The sequence below is a fragment of the Branchiostoma floridae genome, chromosome 17 (genome assembly GCF_000003815.2).
Source record: "Branchiostoma floridae strain S238N-H82 chromosome 17, Bfl_VNyyK, whole genome shotgun sequence".
Lineage (NCBI taxonomy): Eukaryota > Metazoa > Chordata > Leptocardii > Amphioxiformes > Branchiostomatidae > Branchiostoma > Branchiostoma floridae.
In genome coordinates, this window is record NC_049995.1 from 9,854,951 (window position 1) to 9,871,666 (window position 16,716).

Genomic DNA, 16,716 nt, shown 5'->3' on the forward strand with positions numbered 1-16,716 from the left:
AGAAGAAGATTGAAGTTTTTAGCTTGAAAAAAAAAAACAAACACTCCTACTACACAGTACCTGCACCTGCTTGACAATTATCAAAATGTATGCCCTATAGCTACTTGCTTAAAAAAAGTTCACTGCAATGATAAATGTACCCACATCACAAGGAGATTATTACGGTATTTAGACCTAGTTATCGAAGTGGAAATTGTTGAATGGCGTCATGTAATTTCATGATGAAAATCTTAATGGAAGATGCGTTTTTTTTCACTCTCGGAAAAATAGGAGCTGCCGCAATTCTAAAAACCAATCAGTTATGCATAGGCGCTCCTGTGGAAGATTATATTCTTCCATATGGGCCCGGGGCATATTGGGCAAGCTCTGTTTTGACCTGGAATCAATTCACAATATTAGTTCTCTTTTGGGGATAACTTACAGTTAAAATATTGCATTTTTGCGCAGGGGTGACTTGGAACAGTCCAATGTTGCGTGGGAATGGGTATGGCTGAAATATGCTGTATTTGCACCCAAGCAAATGTCGGCCTTTCTAGTTGATAATAAAATTAACCGTACTTCAATGGGCGTTTGAATGTATCTGTGTCTATATAGCCGGTGTAACCGCCATTACACACCAGCTTCGCATGCAGGCACGCCGCGCGGGAGCATCTAACTTTTGCACAACTATCTAAAAAAACATGTGAAATGTGCATATGAAATTGAATGTATGCTGATAATTATGACTTTTGGTCATTGTCTGGGTAACTCAATAATGATTGAGACTAACTTTATTATTAAACTATATCGTTTCCTAACCTTTGATAAACCCCCAATTTTGCAATATACAAATAGCTAGTTTGAACATGTCTCCTAAAATCCTTGTGCATGTGAGATCGAATGAATGCTGAGAATCATAAATCTAGGACTCAGTTTTTAAGACTTTATATCCGTACACAAAATAAAGCGCTTACCAACAAGCTTTCGATCAGTCCTCTGATCCTTCTCAAGTTGTAATGACCCAAAACCTAGGTCGCACTTCCGGAACGGAAGTGTGACGTCAGTAAAGGGTCAAAGGTGCTTGGCAGTCGGTATCGGCCCCCGTCTCTGTTGAGGGAAGGTTGATGGGCTCTGATGTAGATAGCCTCTTTCACTCCCCGGAGAAAGTAATCCTGTTCGGAATCAAGTACCTTCACCCTGTCGAAATCCACAGAGCGCTTTATTTTGTGTACGGATATAAAGTCTTAAAAACTGTATCATTATGTTAACTACCGTCACAGATGAACTTACATTCAAGTATAAATCTAGGACATTGACTGGGTAACTCAATAATGATAGAGACTAACTTTATTATCAACGAATATTGTTTCCTAGCCTTTAAAGGATCCCAAATTGTACAATATACAAATGCAGCACATGTCGGAAGAAAAATACTGATGGATCAAACGCTTAGGAGTCTGCAATATATCACAGCGTATTCTCAAAAGTGCATTAGAGTGTGCATAGGTGACATTATAATTAGGCGGCGTGGGTGTTAAAGACCATGGGACTCCCCTGTATTGGTCATTAGAGCCCAGTCTACCTCATTAGTAGCCTTACGTGATAAATCATTGGCACAGAAGGTGGCTCTCCACTGTGAGAGGAGATCTATTACGTATCATGGCCTATAAAGATAATTACAATGTTAACATAGCTGATTAAAAAACGTTCATATCATATAAAATTCGAATTGCAAAACTTTCTAACGTAAATTTTTAAAACAGCTAAGAAAACTTCAAAATTCTAACTAAAATATTGGAGTCATCGAAGTCACTTTACTTAGTCTTCCTCAGCTGCCTGATCCAATTGCTCTGGACACGTTTTTTTTGCACGTGTGACGTCAGAAATGGGTCAAATGTTTTCAGAAGTCGGTATCGCCCGCCTTTCTGATATCAGAAGTCGGTATCGCCCGCCTGTCTGATAGAATGTTAAAAGTTGAGTTGAAAATTTCGGTAAATCCATCTTTATTTAAAGAATATTTTAAATCTTTGTAATTAAAACTCAGGTGAATTTTATATGATTTAAAACTGTTGAACAATGTTGAATTATGTCATATGTTTTTCGTATTTTTTCAAAGGTGCTGTGTTTGAAGAAAAGAACTCGGAAGAAGAGAACGCGCTGCGGTTGGCTGTGGAAAAGATCAACTCCGACAAGAGTATACTCCCCACAGTCCGTGTGAAATACGATCTTCTCTATTTGACAAGTCAGGATACCTTTGCTGCAACAAAGCAAGGTTTGTATAAACTGCAAAATAGAATGGAAATAGAGATACGCAATATCAAAAGTCCATTTAAGTAATAGAGGCGTACTCTCTCATTTATATGATAAGGGAGCAATTTGAGATTAGATATGATGTACATGTTTTGAGTTTCAGTAAGGTTCTTTCTACTGGAAAGCATTATAATTCGCCACATTCTCCGAGATATCACCATGAAGAAGTCTAACCAAAAAAAAATTGTTTTCAACTATAGATTCGCAAAACCCACCAATGGACTATCTATTGGACACATCCATGTATCCTTAGAAGACGTTAGCTCCAACCCCAGTATTGTGTTGACGCATGTAATAAATCTATGAACTTTAATTGTTGTCGTATCTGTGTGTTCCTTGCGATTATCGCTAGGCAATTAGCTTAGTAATAATTATGATGATGCAACGCTGACGTTAATTCTTTCTTCCTTTCAGGATGTAATCTATTGGCAGGTGATCCAGTCGCTGTTATCAGTGTGACGTCATGCGTCAACGCTCTTTCTTTACAGTCCGTCTGCGCAGCCTTCCACGTTCCTCACATCCATGTCCCGGATGAACGTTGTGACGTCATTTCCGCCCAAAAGTTTGCCCTCAGCACGTCCCCCCACGGGAGAGAAATAGACTCTGCACTATCAGACTTGATCGCGCAACTGAAGTGGAGGAAAGTCGTCTTCTTTTACGATGATCAAGGAGGTTTGTGAATCAATCAATACATGCATTTTTCATGTTTACCTTAACGGTAGGAAAACAAACCCGTTCCTTCTTACGGTATTCCAAATAAATGAGGTCAATGACCTGAAATAGCCAGTTGTTACCATGGTTACCGGTAAAGAAGCACTCTGTGGCATTCGATCACATGTTGTAGCAAGTGGTAGGACAAAACTGGAGTGGCTGGTCACCATATATTATGTATAAGAAACACACCAGGCAAAATGCTTTTTGTTAGTAATTAGTTATGTTAGTGGGATAAAATATGTTTCTTTTATTCGTATTTTATTATTATTTTTTTTGGTTATTAAGTCTAAAACAAACAAGAAAACTGAAGAAAACTGAAGCTACCAATTAAGCGGTTTTTATGGACGAATGATGGTGCAAGTGATTCAGATCAAAGATAAAAAATGGAACGAACCGTAAAGGTAAATGATTTGGTATTCAGAGGCTGTCTGTGGCCTCAAATGTGCATTCAACAGGCTTAATAACGCAGGCCAGGGCCTAGCAATTACAGTAAATGCCTACATCCGTCCTAGCCACACACCGTGTTATCTGTCCATTATAAGACATAAAACTAGTTTTCCCTTTCTTTTAAAGGAAGCCATGAAATGGTATTCATTATGGCACGGAATCCATTTACAGACAAAACTTTTGAGGAAGGTCACTATTCTTCTTCTTTCGTTTAAGGCTATCAACTTCAACTTTCTGAAGATTCTGTAGCCTATATATAACGACTGTGAGGTATGATTCACTCACATTAAGAATGTCCCCAACTCTTTTAGATAAGTGTGGTGGGTTATTTTACGTGCTCGGGGTTTGGCTCTATTTGTTCGGAGATAGCGACTAAAAGTTTCAAAGAAAAATACTAAAGTATGTTTACATAAGATATTACATTAATCATACCACTATACGTTTCAGTTTCCTTGCACAAGTGAATGTGTATTTTGTGTCTCAGACGATACAACCATAAGAATGAAAACTCAAGTCTTAACCCTTAGAGAAAATAGTTCTTTGAAATAGTACTCACATTACCTATAGCCATTGCATAATGAATATATAGTTTTTTCAACGCACCAACGCGTACGCTGTGAAATGTAGTACCTTGTGATGCAAATATCCAATCCCAAGTCTTCCTTGGATAAGATCTTCTGTCATAAATGCTCATCACAATAACACAAAGTGTAGAAGCTTGAGCGTCAGAACGCCTTTAAGGGGCTTTGTGTGAGGGATCACTCAGAGCACGCTTAATTCTGCTGTGGTAATTGTGTATTGGCAGCCCTTCAATTCACCCTGGACTAAGACATGTCTGAACTTTTAAAAAGGAGAGTGCGGACTGAATCTCAAACATGACCTAGAACCTGAAGAAAAGACAGACAGGACCAACTTGATGTAGCATATCAAGACCAACTACTGGAACAGTTGTTTGTGCTGTACCGTAACTAAGAACCCCCACACGTGCGATGGTGCGGTGTGCGTTGGTGCAAATCCTTCTGTCGGGAGTTGGTGATTCACTACAAATCACCTGGATGGAGGTCTGGCGAACCTCTGTCTCGTATCAGCCATACGGTGAATAACATCATTCACCCGGACAGGAGACCTGGCACATCCCCGTCTTGTATTAAGCTATTCGAAAGGGGTATGTCACTCCATAAGGGGTGGTATAGCCCTGTCGTGTGTAAGCACGTCGACTGGTGATGATGATGATGACCGTAACTATATGTGGTGTGGCGTCAATGCGGCGTAACCAATGGGCACTGGGCTAAGTACCAAGAGGTGAGGCTCGACATACCCCTGACGTTGTACCAGGGTTGTAGTTACCCTGAAATCATTTTCCATCCCCTTGATTTTGAATCCTATTCAACGCCCAAGGCGCAACGTTCCTAGGGGGGTTCGGGGTATGTTTCCCCAGGAAAATTTTGAAATCTAGACCCTCTAAAATGCTATTTGCTGCATTTTGAGGAGTAAATTTTGCTGGTAGGCTAAACTGTTCAACAGTATCTGTTTTGGTGAAAAATAACACAAGGGAAACAGTTCTATCATATCAATTTTTGTCTGTCACAGAGGATGGAATGAGCAATTTTTTACCCCGTCCCCAGCTGCAAAATTGCGTCAAAGGACGGAAGGACGGGTGCTGGCTACAACCTTGCGTTGTACCCTTGGAAAAGGCAATCCATACGACATTCCTGGACCATGGAGTGACCCGAATTTACCATCTAATATGTTAAAACTGTTACATGGATTTGGTGCACCGTTGTGCCAGGTATGAGCCAACATTTGCCCGAAAAGGCCGTAAACTTTATCTTCATCAGTCATGCACATTTTTACGTAAAATCTGTCCACATCAATTCTCAACCTTGCACAAACTAAGACAAAACGTAAATAAGGAATACATCTCTCTGTTATAAATACGGCTTACAGAAACAATTACAATTTACTTTTCGAGTTTTACCAAAAAGAACAGCTTCGTTGAATCGATAATAGCAATTTTCTCTCTTGATATCTCAGAATGCTTTAGCGTAAAGTTTCACTAATCTTTGTGTGTACACAAAGACATATTGTCAAGCTGTTTGTACGTACGAACTACAAATTTCCACCAACTAAGAATTCCTCGAGACGACTTTTGTGAAGAGTGAGTTCCTTCGTTTGCACGCTATACCTCGAGGTCCCACGACCTATTTCGTATTTTAGTCCGTCGAAGATTGCGCTACATTGCATCACTACAAACTTTCATTAGCTAAGAATTCACCGAGACAATCTTTGTGAAGAATTCCTTCTTTACACGCTATATACTTTCCACGACCTACTTCTTATTTTAGCAAATCAAAGATTGCACTACAGGACGAAACTACAAACTTTCAATAGCTAAGAATTACCCAAGACAATCTTTGTGAAGAGTTCCTTCTTTCAAATTTGCACGCTATACTTCCCAAGACCTACTTCGTATTTTAGTCTGTTGAAGATTGCACTGCAGGGCAAAACCACAAACTTTCTCCAGCTAAGATCATAAGAATTCCCAAAAACAATCTTTGCGAAGAGTTCCTTTTTCACACGCTATGCTATCAACGACCTACTTCATATTTTAGTCTTTAGATTCTCTACAGGGCAAAGGTCAGTATGAGTCACTAAGTGATTGACATCATTACCCTGAGGCTGTGACCTCGCGACCAGCTCCCTGCACCTGCTACGCCTCGTGCGAACTCTCGGCATCTTCTTTATGTATTCCCGGCCCCTTTATGAGGCCTCAGTAAGTATATTTTATGGATGACACCTCGCGCTTATTAAATCTCTTGTCCTGCTGAGAATTCTTTTAACAATAAACTAGTAAAACTTGCCCTATTCTGTGCTGCTGCAGATTTTGCTTCTCCAATCGATGAAGTTTGCTGTGGTATGCCCCATTTGGGTAAAAAAAGATACCCCAAACCCGTAGAAATACTGGACCTAGATGAATGCATTATATATGTGCCAACCGTATATATACGGACTCAATAGGACAGAGCAAGGTTAACATAATTTTCGTCTTATTATGAAACAAAACAATATATTCTATTTCTCAAGGGATGGAGAATATCAATGACAAAACACCAAAATGGGAAATGTATTGTGTGGTAGCCCTGTGTGTACTCGTAGACGTGACACTAGTGAGAAACATGTAGCCATGGCCATAGAAATAGTTTGATAGCCTTGACTGCAGTTGTAGAATTGACACTAGTGAGGAACATGTAACCATGACCATAGTCGTAGACGTTAAACTAGTCCAATCGTTGAAGTGCGGTAGCTTTGATTGAAATTGTAGAACCGGCACTATTAAGGCACATATGTGTAGCCATAACCATAGACATGGCATGGTTGTAGACGTGAAACTACTTTGATAGTTTAAGTGACACCATATGAATGCAGGTATCAACTTGGCGTTCCTCTTTAATACAGACATAAAAGACTTCTTGGCGATGATACCATGTTCTGTCGTTTCAATTTTTGTTATGGTAACTTTGTTACCTTTCGGGAAAATTTAGGCATCTTGGTTTTATACCCATCTTCCTTTTGCCCTCTAGATCTAGAATGTAAAAAGAACGTCTAGAGTCTGCAGAGTATGCTTTCCATAACATTTACTTGCTGTGGCCTGAGGAACTATTTGGAGCTCCGTACCAGGCTGAGTGATTGTTCTGAATACAGAAAGCGCTAAGTACTTCTTTATCGTATGCTCCCTTTACTAGTCACTCTGGGCAAGAGCAAAAGTACGACCTGAAAATTCACGGGTCACCGTTTGAGCGAGTACCGAATCTGTAAACATTGAGAATCAAGGTCAAAGGGTCACCTTGAGAGCGCACGCTACTCTTCGACGAAAGAAGCACAAAAATATGTTCCCAATTTCGATTCCACAAACCAACCGCCACGATACAACATTTAGCACGTTGGATTCAAAGAGCTGTATTTCTGTGTTTTAGTTTGCAGTAAGTCGTAGGAAAGCCGCATTTCTTTTTGTTGTTCTTCTTTTTTCTTTGTTGTGTCAATAAATGTTAAGCTTTAGATTGTTTCAGAAGACTGTAATTGACAGCTATCCGGTATCATAACCTGTGTTACACAAGCTACTCACTAGAGCGGCTGATCTGGCTTGCTCTCTGCTCATGGCCATGCACCTCTAACACGAAACAGCCATCTCTATCCCTAGACCTACCCATAGAACCTCGGTTTTCGTTATCACAACAAATTTTGATCCACTAGGAGCTCAGAATTCTCCGTCACTATAAACCATTGCACCTATACAACTACGGTAACATACATTTTAGTTTAATCCCATGTCAAAACGCAGGCATACATCAACAGAATTATGTTCTCAACCTCCGGATCCTGAGTTAGAGGTGTTGCCCATCAAGCTTATATGACCAGTGAAAAGACTTCTAGAGATGGGATCAACTCAGGCTACCAGATGTCACACTCAGGGGTGACTTGATCTAACACCTCTATTACCACAACCATCATGTAAAGCGATGCGTGGTGGTGATAAGCTAACCTGCCAGTTTTTAGAGCCCTCGAAGTACATTTAGTGGCTATATTCTGCACACACTTGAACGCTTCGGAAGCTCTAACGGCAAAGTCAATAAAACCAGCCCTTCAAACGGAACGTATGGCTGACATTTCTATTTAACACGTACGGAGGACATGCCATACCGCGGTCACATTCCCGTTATCAAGTCAACGCACACCTTCGCTCCTAAGTCCCCTCCTAATATGTCCTACTTCTTTTCCACAAAAAGTCGATCCCACATGCATAAATCATCTTGAATCTAGTGATAGATCTTAAATCCATTGTAAAATCTTTGCTGAGGGATACGTACGATGTGGGGTATTGGGCGTGACATGTGAATGATTGATTGGTAATTTGAGGGTATTCGTTTGGGTAGAATGGCCCCAAGCACAGTAGGGCAGTTGACGTTGTACATACTGACAGGTAGTGATTGCAATGGCAATGGTCTGTTGGGCAGTATTCCCACTTTGGCATATATCCAAGTCCTCATGAGTTGACCTTTTGGTGTAGGCAAATTTACACCGAAGGAGTTTTATTTGTACGCACGAAGAAGTTTTATTTGTACTTTTACCCACTGATGTGTAGTATGATTATCGAGCTTAGATATAACCTTTGAATTATGACCTGTACTGCCGAAAACTTTAACCAAAATATTATGGATAAACTAAACTTTAACCAGCCAACACTACAAATAAGTTGGAACTAACCCCAAATTTTCAGGTCACCACATGTCTAATGTAGCTTTCGGAACGTGACGTCGGAGACACGTGACTGCATCAGAGGGTCGTAAATGCCGGATAACCTGTGTCGCCCCCCGTCTCTGTGGATTTTAATTTTTTCATAATGTCATTTACCAACACAGATAAACTTTCATGCTAAGGTTTAACCAAAAAATGCCAATACTGAACTCACATGAACTTGAATATACCCTGAAGTGTGAAAGGCCTTTTAAGGACATCTTGGTTCTGCAGTGCGTAGTAATGGTGATAAGGTCGTGACAGTTGACGTTGTACATACTGAGAGGTAGTGATTGCAATGGCAATGGTCTGTTAGGCAGTATTCACACTTGGGCGTATATCCAAGTCCGTATGAGTTGACCTTTTGGTGACTAGGCAAATTTACGCCGAAGAAGTTTTATATTCATGTACTTTTACCCACTGCTGTGTAGCATGATTATCGAACTTAAAAATAACCTTTGAAATATGACCTGTATTTTAACAAAAATATTAAAAAATTGATAAACTAAACTTTAACCAACCAACACTACAAATGAGTTGGGACTAACCCCAAATTTCCAGGTCACCACCCGTCTACTGTAGCTTTCGGAACGTGACGTCGGAGACACGTGACTGTATCAGAGGGTCGTAAATGCCGGATAACCTGTGTCGCCCCCCGTCTCTGTGAAGTTTAATTTATCCATAATGTCATTAACCAACACAGATAATCTTTCATGCTAAGGTTTACCAAAAAATGCCAATACTGAACTCACATGCACTTGAATATACCCTGTAGTGTGAAAGGCCTTTTAATGACATTTTGGTTCTGCGGTGCGTAGTAATGATGATAAGGTCTCATTGATTCGTTTCTTCTTCGCATAGACTTCTATGTTATAATTCGTGTTTTACAGGGTCGCGTTCATATTGAAGCTACATGAAATGTCAGCAGATTTTTCATTCTATATTGAGCAAATTTACTCTATATAATGGAAAAAATTGCCAATGACTAGAATCCATAGGTTTGTTGTTTATAGCAATTACAAGCTACAATTAGTCAATCCCCGCAAAAGGCACTTTTTCCCTGCTAGTATACAACCGCACCACTCAGAACCCAGGACTGTGAACCTCCGACCTAGCGCGCGGCTGTCAAACTTTACCTGCTAATTTCTTCAGTTACAAGCAAGCTTTCACCAGTCTAACTTTTGATATCAGTTCGGCTGGCTAAAAAGGAATGTCTCAGTGCTAAAAACATGCGTCCATGCAGCAGTTCAGTTTTTGGCTCGGATCTCTTTTACCCACTCGGAGTAATACATCAATGAGACCATAAGGTCGTGACAGGTGAGAGGTAGTGATTGCGATGGCATTGGTCTGTTAGGCAGTATTCAAACTTGGGCGTATATCCAAGTCCGTATGAGTTAACCTTTTTTGGCGTGGGTAAATCTACGCAGGGAAAGTTTTATTTCTATGTAACATTGGTTCACCTTTATCCGTAGGATAAGCTATATCCGAGATAGTATTTCCAAAATGTTAGATTTAATAATATTGAAATTTGAAACTATCGTGCGTTGACTTGATACCACCAAATCCCCTGATTTTTTTAAAACAACGGATATAGGTTACCCGGCGGATAAAGGTGAACTAGCGTTTTCTTTTTACCAACCGCTTGGTTATCAAACTGGAAAATGCTACTTTCATGGCCGCAAACACGTTCATAGACACGTTCTTTCCGACCAAGACCCTCAAAACACACTGTACGGACAAACCTTGGGTAACTCCTCGTATTAAACACTTGATCAGCCTAAGACAAAAGGCTTTTCACCGGAAGTCACCGTCTGTATGGAAGTTCTACCGCAACCGCATCCAGAGAGAACTCGCCAATGCAAAGAAGTCATACTACAAAGACCACGTATCCACCCTCAAGACGTGCAACCCAAGGCGTTGGCACCAGGAAATAATGACAATGCTAAATACAACCAAACAGGAGAGTGCGATTGTGATTCCTGGATCGGAGACAGCCGACAACATTACTGTTGCAAACGCCATCAACGCCAAGTTCGCTGCGGTATCTCAAGCTCTCCCTGCACTGGACACCTCTGAGCTACCCAGTTTCCTCCCGGCCTCCCAGGAGTTACCCACACTTCATGTCTGGGATGTCTACAAGAGACTGTTGGCTGTCAAGACCAACAAGGCGCCTGGCCCGGATGGCATCCCTTCTAAGGTTCTGCGGGAGTTCGCATGTGAACTCAGTACACCCCTCTGTCACATTCTGAACTCCTCCTACGCTGAAGGCACAGTACCCAGCCAATGGAAACAGGCAGTGGTAGTACCTGTCCCCAAGTCCCAGCCAGCCAGCCTAGACCAACTGAGACCGATATCTTTGACTTCACAGTTTGCCAAGATCGCCGAATTCTTTGTCACCAGATGGATTCATAATGACGTCACATTTGATCAGAGACAGTTCGGCAGTTTGAAAGGAAGATCTACGACCCATGCCCTTGTAAGTCTAGTAGACAAGCTATTTAAGGGTGCTGAAAGCCCAGCAAGTATCAGCACGGTTGTTGCCACTGACTTCTCGAAGGCTTTCGACCGGGTCCACCATAACACTGTTATCAGAAAGCTGTTGGCGAAGGGCCTAAGGCCAGAGCTGGTGCCGTGGGTTTGCAGTTTCATTTCCGGCAGGAGTCAGCGAGTGCGGTACCGCCAGTCTCTCTCCGACTGGGAAACTTTGTCGTGTGGGGTAGCTCAGGGGACCCTTCTTGGTCCCATTTTGTTCTTAATCCTCATCGACGACGCTGCAAGCGATGCAAACAACCCCGTATGGAAATATGTCGATGACATGAACTTACTTGAGACAAGAACACTACGACAGCACTCCACCCTGCAGGATGACCTTGACGACTTGTTCCTATGGACACAAATAAACCACATGCTCCTAAATGGTGGCAAATGCCTGAGTATGCACGTGACTTTCGCCAAGAATCCGTCCCTACCACCCCCTCTCCGAATCAACGGTACAGAACTGGCTGTAGTCCCAAGCCTCAAAGTGCTCGGTCTTCACATACAGAGTGACCTCCACTGGGACAAACAGGTCAACAACATGGCAGCGAAAGTAGGAAGAAAACTCTACCTTCTGAAACGACTGAAGAAGTTCAATCTGCCTCAATGTGACTTAGTATCGATCTATATTGGCTACATCAGACCAATATTAGAGTATGCCGTTCCTGTCTGGCACCCTGGCCTGACCAAGCGCCAGTCTGATCTACTTGAACAGCTCCAGAAAAGGGCGTGTCGCACCATCATGGGCAGAGACTACCCCGGGTATTCACTTGCGCTGGAGCAGCTTGGACTGTGCTCACTTGCCACGAGACGGGAACAGTTGTGTCTTAAGTTCGCCAGTTCGCTCATGGACTCTGACTTTAGAGACTGGCTACCACCCCTAAGAGGTCACATCACTGGCAGAGCAACTCGCAACAGTCACAAACTGAACTGTCCTAGAGCAAAAACGAACCGGTACCTGAACTCTACCATACCGTACCTGACCCGACTAATGAATAAGAATGGACTGTGATCGGCTCTATTCCTCATGTCAATATGTTAGTTATTTTATTGATCGTCTGCCCTTATCATTTTAAGTGCAAACGTAAAGCATTGTTGTTAGTATCGCTAAGTCACATGTAATGTGCGCCTGTCAAATCAGAGGTTTTTAAACATTGTAAATTGGTTTTAAATTCAGTGGCAACACTGCGATACCCAATAAAGTCATCTTGTATCTTGTATCTTGTATCTAAACTTTAGCCAAAAAATATCAATACTGAACTCACTTGAACTTGTATGTACCCACAAGTGTGAAAGGGCATTTGAGGACATTCTGTTTATGCAGTGCGTAGTAATGGTGATAAGACCGTGACCTAAGGGGCAAAGAGTACACTCTGAAGAATGTTGTCAAGAACTATGAAATATTTATACTCACAAACCTATAGATACCTGTGTAGGAGTCAGTCCGTCCGTGACACAAGGGGTAAAGAGTGCACTTTAAAGAACGTTGTCAAGAACTATGAATTTTAATACTCACGAACATATACCTGTGTATGAGACAGTCCAGAACAGGGTAACCGTTACAACGAGAAAAGTATTTCATACATGTATAATGATGATTTGTCAGAGTTAGGAAAAATTATATATTCTTTTAATTTTTTTTCAGATTTCAACCGAATACAGAATATCCTGGACAGAGGACAACGAGGGTCTCTTGACGTTTTGATTCTGAATTTTCAAAGGGTACAAGTCTCAAGCGGGTACGCTCTATTCTTTAGTATACAATATCGTCAAGATAGTTTATCTATTGTGATAAAACGAGAAAAAATTATTACCAATATACCTTGTTTAGCGTTATGACAAACCTTTAATTAACCTGATGCCCATCATAAAAGCATCCTTAAAAAAATAGCCCCCCAAACACCTATGCTTTTTTCGTTTCTGAAACATTAATCGGTTGAGGTTATTACTCCTTTATTCTTATTTTTTGTCCAATCAGGTCCTTCATAGATCACGTGAGAGATAACGACATCAGTTTGAAGAACGTGGTGCTGCTGTGCCGACCGAATGTTATAGTGGATCTAGTCAAAGAGGTAAGACAAACCATCACTTAAGGACTACAGACAAAGCATAGTACTTACTAATAGGTGCCACTGTATTACAAAATAATTATATATTATGTTTCTGGTAGTAGGAAAAATATATGCAGCAGTGCCAAAACAGATGTTTTGTATTCACTACAGTAAGGAAATACGCTATTCTTAGTATACATCCACAGGAAAATGCATTGTGGATAATGTGTCAAGGGTAAAGGCCGCAGACTAGTAAACAGTTCTTGTTTCGCTTGTCTAGTATCTTGAATTGTGTCTGACAACAATCTGACTGCCGTGTCACCGATCTTGTGCCCTTGGGAAAGGCGCTTTACACGACTTTCCTTACTCAACTCAGGTGTAAATGAGTAACTAGCTTCGGCTAGTGGCCTTGGCGGGGCTTTGTGGCCAAGACACTGCCTTAGGAGCATGTTCGGCCAAGACACTGCCTTAGGGGCATATTCGGCCATGACGGCGTCATGCCACCTGCCATTGCACACGAGTCAGGGGTAGGAGGAACCCCTTACATCCTTGGTCGGAAGTCCTCCTAGGAGACGGATACTCCGAACAACAAAGCTGCATCTGCTGAAGCCGTCTCACACGTGTCATACAGTTCTGTCCCTGTGAGACTTAGTGCTCCAGTAGACGAGAGGGTGGAGAAGGAATTGCGCACCCCTCCTTCACCATAAAAAAAAAGTCCCGTGCAGGTCAGGCAAAACAGGTAAAATGCCTGTCTGCCTGCTCATCTGTCGAACCGACAGGAGAACCATAAAATCTTGAATTGTATAACTATATCCAGACGTATTTAGTTTGTATCTCAGGGGCCGTCACCTTTGACACGTTACCCACAATACATTTCGCTGCGCATGCGTACTTACAATCATGAACCTGCTTATGTACATATACATTGTGCGGTGTTTACTTTAATCATTGTTTCTATTTGACATTACTTCACATTTAGTTAAACCAACGTCGATGATCAAAAGCTTTTCTTCCTTCGACAAAGTGCCTCTTATCCCTATTCAGACCGGGGGGGGGGGGCTTTTGAGGCCTGCGCCAACTTCGATGTCCTATAACGCCTGAACGCCTTACGCTAAAGCCACCAAATTTGATGAGTTTTCCTGAAATATTGTTGGCAACAATTTTACGAAGTTTGACAAATTTTTCATTTTTTCGTGTTGCCATGGCAACCGTTTGCTGACAGGCAGTTTTGCCAAAATTCACTATTTTTGGTTCTAACAATGTATTTTTCACATTTATTTGCTATATTACTGCTATTTTGTTACATAAATAAAATATTATATTATTAAGCATATCTTTCATAATTACATATGCATAATTATGCTAATTTGATGACGTCATCAGCCCAAAATCCAAGATGGCGGACCGTATGGCCAGATCAAGAATAACAATCTAATTATCCCTTAAAATTTGTAACTACCTGTTATTTTTTCAAAAACCATCTAAATGAATGAATTTAGTCTATTTCCATTGCCCTTTGTGATTATTAGTTGCAAAAAAAGTACTTTTAAAAATTCTAGGTGGTCCAGGATATAATATGGCGGAGCCTAACTCGTATCTTAGATGTGCATGACGTCATTTTATGACGTCATTATGACGTCATCGATGTTGCTATTGGCAAAACAAGTCGTAATAAACATTATTATTCTGGTATCTGCACTTGTTGTTACATTTTTGTAGTATAACTTGAAGTTTTCTGAGAATACCCTTTTGTCATGGGTCCGGCCAATATAATCAAATTGATGACGTCATAATTACGTCATCTTACGTCAACGTAACATCAAACGTCAAACATTCGTCAGATATTATGTCGATAGCATGTCCTAAAAATTTGATGGCCCTACGGCACGTCGTTCAAGAGTTAGAGGACTTAGAAGTGGAGGGCCTCAAAAGCCCCAAGTACAGGGATGACCAAAAAAGCCCGGTCTGAATAGGGTTAATGACAACGATTCAATTCAAAGTCAAAGTAAATGCCAATGTCAATAATCTGTATCCATATCCTTATCCAAATAGGCCACAAAGATGGGCGTCATCAGCCACTCAGATCACTGGATAGTTGTGAATGAGGTAACCTTTTTTTTTAATATTGCACGTAATTTTCAATTTTAACTAGGAAGTTGGTAAGAAGTTAGAATCAATCAAGTATTAGGTAATCCCAATGCACTGACAGTTTGCAAACAATCAGACATGTACACACACAGACATGTACACACACACACACACACACAGATATGTGGACTCACACATACGCTCGCACAGACACACACACGATTGCATTTTCGAACTCAAACACACTTGTACTCACGCAAAGGCGCTCGCCCCCCCTCCCCATTTACTCACACAGAGGCGCTCGCCAGCCACCCCCCTCCCCATTCACTCACACAAAGGTGCTCGCTCCCCTCTCCATCCACACACACAAACAAACACACACACACACACACACACACACACATCGTGACATACATCTAACCATTCCCTAAAAAATTTTCAGTCTGCAGACACAAACCACACTGTCTAAGTACAAATAACGACATGTGGATTAACAAAATGGATGGTTTTTCGTTTCAAAGCCTTAAATCGATCTGATATCTAAGTCTTAATCGAAAGCAACGTCAGGCACGGTAATCATTCATTGCCAACAAGGTTAACCCTTTGGTCCGTTGCCTGATCTTTGTAATTAACCTGTAAAGATTTTTTACGTAAGGAAAGTCATTGCTCGATATTCTATACACTTGAGGGCTGAAGAATTTCACGGCGAAACTCTGAAACCGTTAAAAAGCATTTCATAGTAGATCATTGATTGGTATCTATAAGAATGTATCAGTTGTTTCGGATTGCGTAAAGATAAAGTTTCCAGACTTTTAAGTCGTCTTAATTTGAATCACAAAGATGGTCGCCGTGACGTTACTTCAAAGCATGTCTTTGCGTGCTTATGGGCTCATGCTTCCGCAAGTAAATAAAAGACATGATAAAACAAAAGTTTCACTGCAGTGCCATAAAAAACAGCAAGGGAGCACATTTACGTACTTAGTATTTGTTTTCCCAGCCCATATTTCCCAACCAAATATCATAAAGGTCCATCTACAGCTTCATGGGTTATGCTGTCCGCACAAAAAAACAGAGAGTGAGATAGAAATGGAGGGAGGGAGGGAAAAGGGAAAGGGAGAGAGAGAGAGAGAGAGAGAGAGAGAAAGAGAGAGAGAGAGAGAGAGAAAGACAGAGGGAGAGAGAAACAGGAACGAACGAGTGTCTCGAAACTTACAATCATAAACCCTTTCCACAACCTTCTTGACGACATCATGTACATTGATTCTACAATCATTATGATACAATGACACAGTTTTCTGTT

At 41.1% G+C, this 16,716-nt stretch overlaps 1 protein-coding gene across 1 annotated transcript in view; it reads left to right on the plus strand.

Annotated features, from left to right (window-relative positions):
* LOC118405050 (glutamate receptor ionotropic, delta-1-like) overlaps window positions 1-16,716 on the plus strand; it is a 68,149-nt gene that overhangs the window by 32,999 nt on the left and 18,434 nt on the right. Inside the window, exons 3-7 of the mRNA XM_035804450.1 lie at window positions 2,096-2,251; window positions 2,704-2,961; window positions 12,923-13,016; window positions 13,256-13,349; window positions 15,381-15,434. Of these exons, the coding sequence (XP_035660343.1) occupies window positions 2,096-2,251; window positions 2,704-2,961; window positions 12,923-13,016; window positions 13,256-13,349; window positions 15,381-15,434 (656 nt within the window). The remainder of the gene's footprint in view (window positions 1-2,095; window positions 2,252-2,703; window positions 2,962-12,922; window positions 13,017-13,255; window positions 13,350-15,380; window positions 15,435-16,716) is intronic.